The sequence below is a fragment of the Babylonia areolata genome, chromosome 33, assembly GCF_041734735.1.
Source record: "Babylonia areolata isolate BAREFJ2019XMU chromosome 33, ASM4173473v1, whole genome shotgun sequence".
NCBI lineage: Eukaryota > Metazoa > Mollusca > Gastropoda > Neogastropoda > Buccinidae > Babylonia > Babylonia areolata.
This window is the reverse complement of record NC_134908.1, coordinates 7,391,121-7,398,620: the sequence shown is the minus strand read 5'-3', so window position 1 is coordinate 7,398,620 and position 7,500 is coordinate 7,391,121. Positions and strand designations below refer to the sequence as shown.

The 7,500-nt window shown below is 40.4% G+C and overlaps 1 protein-coding gene across 1 annotated transcript in view; it reads left to right on the top strand.

Moving 5' to 3' along the window:
* The first annotated feature begins 2,297 nt into the window (after window positions 1–2,297).
* LOC143277139 (nucleolar transcription factor 1-A-like) overlaps window positions 2,298–7,500 on the top strand; it is a 24,316-nt gene continuing 19,113 nt past the window's right edge. Inside the window, exons 1-5 of the mRNA XM_076581880.1 lie at window positions 2,298–2,423; window positions 4,179–4,351; window positions 5,014–5,109; window positions 5,715–5,867; window positions 7,190–7,254. Of these exons, the coding sequence (XP_076437995.1) occupies window positions 2,378–2,423; window positions 4,179–4,351; window positions 5,014–5,109; window positions 5,715–5,867; window positions 7,190–7,254 (533 nt within the window). The 5' untranslated portion in view covers window positions 2,298–2,377. The remainder of the gene's footprint in view (window positions 2,424–4,178; window positions 4,352–5,013; window positions 5,110–5,714; window positions 5,868–7,189; window positions 7,255–7,500) is intronic.

Sequence of the window (7,500 nt, the reverse complement as noted above, 5' to 3'; positions counted from 1 at the left end):
CAGTCACGAGAGAATAGATGAATTTGTCACTGTGCACACTTGATTCAAGTGGCTGCAAGTTTCGTATTGCTGGACGCTCAGCCAAATAACACCGCCTTTCTTTTTAGGCTAAATTGTGTCCTAACAGCTTTCTTTCACAAAGTATTTTGACACATGTACACACACACTCAGCATCGCACAATCACGTGCGTTTCTTGATAACTAGATGCTCCAGTACATTGCTTTTCGACTGACATGTCTGATTTTTCCCACGAAAGTTTTCGTCTGATCATAATGAGATTCAGAATTCGATAGATGCACAGAAGCCTACAGCGATGAGATACTAATGCAAACAATGTCTGACACTCGGTAAAATAAAACAAATAAGATTTCTTTTCAAGCACATGTCATGTGGCAGCATAAAAGAAACACTCTCACTGAAAAAGCGTCTTCTGCTTCAGTGTTTCCGCAGCTGGATGGCAGACATTTTGTTTACGTCGCAGAATACTTTCAGGTTGTCCTTAAAAAGAAGAAAGAAAAAGTTATGAATTGTTCATAAAGATACAGTAGATACTAATCAAAACTACCAATACTTCCACAAAAAGATAATAAAACAGTACAGTAATGGGACACCAATAGTACGATTGCGTAATTTATTTTTTTTCGACTCTCACGACATTGGCTTGCAGTGCATGCCAAATGTTCCAAGAGAGAGGCGCAAATACTGCAAAATATCTGAGATGGACAGTACAGTTTCAATTCCAGTTTCTCAAGGAGGCGTTACTGCGTTCGGACAAGATGCCTGACCATTAGCATAACTCAATGCGCTTGTCAGGCCTTGAATGCATGCTTATATATTTGTGTACCTGTCACTGGACTGGATTTCTTCTTCAGAATTTTGCCGCGGGCCACAGCTGGCGGGGCCCGAGTGAACATTCGGTTCTCCGAGTCGTTGCCATGGGTTCTTTTTCAGTGTGGCAAGTGCGTGCTGCACACGGGACCTCGGTTTATCGTCTCATCCGATTGGCTAGATGCTCAGTATGGCGGATTTTCCAGTCAAACTTGGGAGAAAGGGAGAGAGCGGGATTCCGACGGCGAAGCCACTGTGACCCTCACGGACTGATTGGACACTGACTCAGCCAGTGCAGTGAGCTGCCGGCGTCTTCAGTTAACTATCATGTTCTCAGCCGATCCGTCGGAGTGGCCACTTATATAGGCTTTTCCTTCAGTTAATGCAGTTTACGAAAAATAATTAAAGAACACGCGCTCAGTGAAACAACACTGTCGGAGCAACAACAACAACGCAGCCGACAACTGACACTCAGTGAAAAAAAAAAAAAGAAAAAGAAAAAAAGACAGCCAGTTGATTGACAACTTTTTCAAATTATCTATTTTTTCAGTTATTTTGTTTTATTTTATTTTATTTTATTTTATTTTATTTTTGCACAGTGTGATATACTCAGTGAAATATGACATAAATGTGTAGCCTAGTGGCGGCCTCACGGTACTGAGTAGCCGTAATGCCGCATCAACGGAACCGGCCGATCCACGGTCGAATAGTCAACGGGTGTGAAACTGATGAACCGGGCCCCTCACGGACTATGCTGATTTTTACTACTATATATATCCCCTCCATGAGACCTTTGGTAGTCTGCATGGGTGCTCAGTTGTCTCTCATATCATAAAGCTGCGTTCCGTCAAATCCATATACGCTACACCACATCTGCCAAGCAGATGCCTGAGCAGCAGCGTAACCCAACACGCTTAGTCAGGCCTTGAGAAAAAAATTTTTTTTAAATAAAGAAAAAAAAAGAAGACAAAGTGACCAGCGTGTATCAGTGGGCCACGCTGCTGTCAAGCATCTAACAGATGTGGTGAAGCGCATATGATTTTGCCTGAACGCAGCGAGGTCTCCTTGAGAAACTGTTCGAAACAGAAACTGATCAGTCCGCAAGCATTTGAGACCTTGAAACTGAAAGTAAAGGCCGTTGCTGAAACTGAAAATACACGCTGTAAATCAGTACATAATCATGATAATTATGTTTGTGTGATAGTTTGTTGTCTTCGAAAGTGAATTGCATTTTCTTCATAAACTGTATCGAACTGAATTAAACATAGTAAGTTAAAAAGTGATTTAATTAAGCCTTTTCACAAAGATATGTGAATACCACTGCCACAGACCGTTTCTTACATGCAAGTGTAAAAAATAATTTTTTAGACCAGTGGCAAGGTTTTCGCAACAACGGACTTGTCCATAGGTTCTCGCGAGTCTTTATCGATACTCTCGTGAAGTGGAGGTGACTACTTCCGGTTGACAAGTCCGCGTGTTGATCATTCGAAGCACGCTGATTTCTATTTTACTGTGTGTGTATGTTCACCAACGCGTGTTTTGATTTCAATGGCGAAAAGGAAATTGCCGGCAGACGATGGAGTTACAGGTCCAGGTACAGTATTTTTTCGTGTGATTGTTGATGAGTCTCAGTCGATGCTTTTTTGAGCATGTCGCGCGCTGGATGTGAAGTTGCGTGTAACTTGTTTAGTTGTTAAGTTGAGAAGTAAAAAGTAAATCTGGTCTTCATTGCTGCTACTTGGATCATGTTCAGTTTCTTCCTCTTTGGAATCTATCTTCAATCTTTGTTGAAGGTGAATGCCGAGAAAAGGTGTAACTAGGAAACATAAGTTAACCCCTACCCCAAGCTTGAAGCTCCTCTTGAGACAACCTGCTAAGTTCTACTGAACTAGAAATCTGTTACTAGTTAGCTCCCATACTAGCATTAAAAAAAAAAAGAAAAAAAAAGTACACAGGGTTTGAAGATGACTGCCAGGATCAGATCTATTGCAGTGGCCAGTTTGGTCAATTCTTGCAACAGGCATGGGATAATAGCGCTTCAACTTCCTTTTTTTTCCCCCCACCAAAATAGAAATGAGCAAGTGGTATGGAACTTTTGATTAAAGCTTACAATGCTGCTGTGGTACATTTGCTGACAATGCTTTGTATGAGGGTGTGAGTAAGTGTGTACTGTATATTACATCTTTATAGTGGGCTGAAATTACCACACACACAATATATATATATATATGTACTGAAAAAGAAAAAGGACCTAGCATTGATAGTAAAATGCATAATTTATGATCAGGCAATTGAAAATGATAAAAACAAAAACAAATAAATTTCAGTAATCTTGTCATAATCTCATGGTCACTACTATTCACAATATACTGCAACTTAAGTGTGACACAGTGATCTACTTACAAAAATATAAGGTTCTGTGGTCCTGTGGTTATCCGTGAAAACGGAGTATGGTTAGCTACATGGATAAAAAAAAAGTTCATAAATAATATATTTAATACACATTGAGAGGCATAATAGCCGAGTGGTTAAAGAATGGGACTTTCAGTCTGAGGGTCTGATTTTGTTTATTCCTTCTTGGAACAGTTGGCATTTTAAACCAATCGGTTTACAGATTCTGGAAACATGAAAACAAAGCTTTGTACTTGTAGTTTGTTTGAACGATGAAAATAAATCAACCACTCTCCTCTGATTTTCACAGTTCCAGTGAACAACAACCTTACTTTTCATGACTGCAGTGGTCTCATGTAGTGCTGGTCCAGGGGAGTTGTAGTGCTCAGGCATTTAGCTGTGGGGTCGAACAAATTCAGAAACTGAAACTGAAACCAGCATCTTCTCACAATCAATATACTAGAAAGTCACGTTCCTGTGCTTACATTCAACTCTAAAACCTCGTCACTTGACTCTCTCAGACTTTGGTCTGATTCGCCGACCAGTTCTAAGTTTAATTTTCAGACTGTTATCTAATTCATTATGGACTAAATATTGCTCTTCGGTCAAGTGCATAAGCTTCAGTAACGTGACCATTAACTTTTTATGTTAAGCAGTACATAATTTTATTTTATTTACTTATTTGTTTATTTGTATTTATTATTATTTTATTTTTTTTTTTTCTCAAGGCCTGACTAAGCGCGTTGGGATACGCTGCTGGTCAGGCGTCTGCTTGGCAGATGTGTTGTAGCGTATATGGATTTGTCCGAATGCAGTGATGCCTCCTTGAGCTGCTGATACTGATACTGATACTGACTATCATACATACATACATACATACATACACAAATATACATGTGTGACAGGACATTAAACGAAATTTCTGCTCCTCCTCCTCCTCTCACATTTACCTCAGCAGATTGGGGCAGTGAGGAGAAGCTGGCTCTACTGGACAGCATGAGAGCTCAGTGCCCTGACGCGGACAAGCTCTCCTTCTCCGCACGACTCGGCAAGGTGGACTGGGGCAAGGTGGAGGTGGAGGGTCGAACCCCGGCGCAGTGTCAGGAGGCATGGCTTCAGCTGTCTGGGCGGGTGGGTGATTTGTGTGTGTGGGGGTGGGGGTGGGGTGCGGAGAGGGGGAGGGGAACAGAGGGGGGCGGGAGGGTGTGGGGCCGGGGGTGGGGGTCGGGGGGGGGGAAGTGTGTCGTGTGTGTGAGTGCCTGGGTGGGGGTAATGGGTTTGTGTGAGTGTGTGTGTGACGTGTTTATGTGTTGTGTTTGTGTCATGTGTGTATTTGTGTCATGTGTGCGTGTGTGTGTGTGTGTGTGTCTGTTTGTGCATGTTTAAGTGTAAATGCATGGTATACTTGTGTTTGTGTGTTTGTTTGCTTGCTTGTGTGGGTGTGGGTGTGTGCGCATTATGTGTATACATGTGTTTGTTTTTTGTGCATGCATGCAGACATGCGTGCATGGGTTGTGTGTGTGTGTGTGTGACACAGTGTTACAAAACATACTGAAAATGCTGGATTTTGTCAAGTGTGTCACTGGCCTGCCAACCGATAATAAATAAAATTGTAAAAAGTTGTAAAAAAATATTAACACATAAAAGATTTATATTGTATATCATGATAGATACGATAGCATGTGTGTGCATATATATATATGTGTGTGTGTGTGTGTGTGTTTTTATGTCTACAACCACCAGTAACTGTATGTGTGACAGGCCATTAACACAAAAAAATTATGCATTTGCAGATTCGGAAATTCAGGACACTTCAAGAGCTGATGGAAGATGCCAAAGACATGGTGCTTCATCCTAACAAGTACCTGAACAAAAAACACAGAATGAAGGTGAGTACATTATTTATGATAAGTATGCGGTGTGTTGTAGCAGAATAGAATAGAATAGAATAGAATAGAATATGTTTTTATTACCGAGTGTACCGGGGTCACAAGGAATAATTGGTAGTAGTAGGAGGAGGAGCAGCAGCAGCAGTAGTGTGTGTGTGTGTGTGTGTGTGTGTGTGTGTGTGTGTGTGAGGGATTAACAAAGTGATATTCTATTGTGATTTGTATTGTACTGTATCATACTGCACTGTATTGTATTGTATTGCATTGAATTGCATTGCATTGTATCGTACTGTTTTGTGTTGCTTTGCATTGGATTGCTTTGAATTGCATTGTACTGCGTTGTATTGTAATCATAGTGCATTGCATTGCATTATATCATACTGTTTTGTGTTGCTTTGCATGGAATTGTATTGTATTGTGTTGTAATTTAATTTGTATTGTATTGTATGGTATTGTATTGTATTATTCTGCATTGGTGGGGTAAAAACGGTCATTCATGTAAAAAGCCCACTCGTGTACAAACAAGTGAACGTGGGAAGTTGCAGAAGAAGAAAATATTTGCATTTACATTCACATTCTCTCTCTCTCTCTGTCTTTGCATTCAGCATCCAGACCAGCCTATCAAACCACTGACGGCGTATTTCCAATACCTGAACGACAACAGAGAGAAGGTGAAGGCCGCGCATCCCGAGATGAACAACATCGAGCTGGTTCGCTTTGTGTCCAAAAAGTGGCAGTCCCTCGACCCATCGAAACAGGTATCTGTTGTGGGCAACTGAGGAGAGGAGGTAGAGGAATTTTATTTTTATTTCATGTTGCGTTTGTGTGTGTTGTGTGTGTGTGTGTGTGAAATTCGGGCCACTCTCCCCAGGGGGAGACTTGTGTAAACAAAGTGAGTCTATGTTTTAACCCGGTGTTCAGTTGTCTCTGTGTGTGTGTGTGTGTCCGTGGTAAACTTTAACATTGACATTTTCTCTGTAACTACTTTGTCAGTTGACACCAACTTTGGCATAAAAATAGGAAAAATTCAGTTCTTTCCAGTCATCTTGTTTAAAACAATATTGCACCTCTGGGATGGGCACCAAAAAATAAAGAATGAAGCCTAATTATATGCAAACTGCATTTACTGTTTATATTTTTTGTATTCTCTAAACTTGGCACTTTGATCTGATATTCTGACCCAACAACTAGAGCAGTCATTATTATCATTTTTTGTTCAAACAGGAACTTCTTTTGCTAAACATGGAAGTTTTATTTATTTTGCAAACGTTTTGGTGCAGATAGTAAAAAAGGGAAATTACTCTGTAATTAATGCTAGGGGACTTAATTTGCTTTAAACTGATCTTTCTCATCTTAAACATTACATTTTGAAATTATACTCAATACATAAAAAGCTTGGATTTTTTTAAAAGTGTATCACAAGTGAGTCTTGAAGGCCTTGCCTCTCTTGTTTTTTTTGTTGTTTTTTTTTGTTGTATTTTTTTCTTGCATGCAGTTTTTTCGACAGAATTTTTCCAGGGACAACACTTTTGTTGCTGTAGGTTCTTTTACATGCGCTAAGTGCGTGCTGCACACGGGACCTGGGTTTATTATCTCATTTGAATGACTAGCGTCCAGACCACCTCTCAAGGTCTAGTGGAGGGGGAGAAAATACTGGCGTGTGTGGAGGTGTATTTGTGTTTGTGTGGTGTGTCAATGTGTGTGTGTGTGTGTGTGTGTGAGAAAGTGTGCGTGTGAGTGTGTGTTTGTGTGTGAGTGTGGTGTGTGAATCACTGAATGTGTGTGTGTGTGTGTGTGTGTGTGTGTGTGTGTGTGTGAGATAGACTTTAACGTCTTTCCACTTTGTCATATTAGCGCGTGTATATCTGACTGTGTGTGTGGATGTGTTTGAGTGTAACTGTGTGTGTTTATGTGTGTGTATGTGTGTGTGTGTGACTGTTTTTTCTCGTGTGTGTGTGTGTGTGTGTATGTGTAAGTAAAATAAAAAAAGTGAAAGTAAGGACAAGTTAAGAAAGAAAAAAAAAAGAGAAGAGTTTCATGACTTTGTGAGTGACTGACGGTATTTTTGGTGAATTTTCAGAACAAGTACATCAAAAAATACAAGAAGCAGTATGCCAAGTTTCTGGAGGCCAATGCAAAGTTTCTGTAAGTGATTTTGTAATTGTTTATTTGTTTATTTATTTATTTATTTATTCATTTGTGTTCTTTTTTTTTTCTTTTTTTTTTTTTTTTTTTGCTGCCCCATCATCTTTCACCATTTCAGTGGCATTACTCCCACGCCGCTCATTTAGATTCCCCCATACACGACCACACCCGGGTTTGTCTGTCACAGTTCCATCGTCGGCAGTCCGCAGGGAACCATCGATGTTAGGTCACCAGGAGGCCGCATAC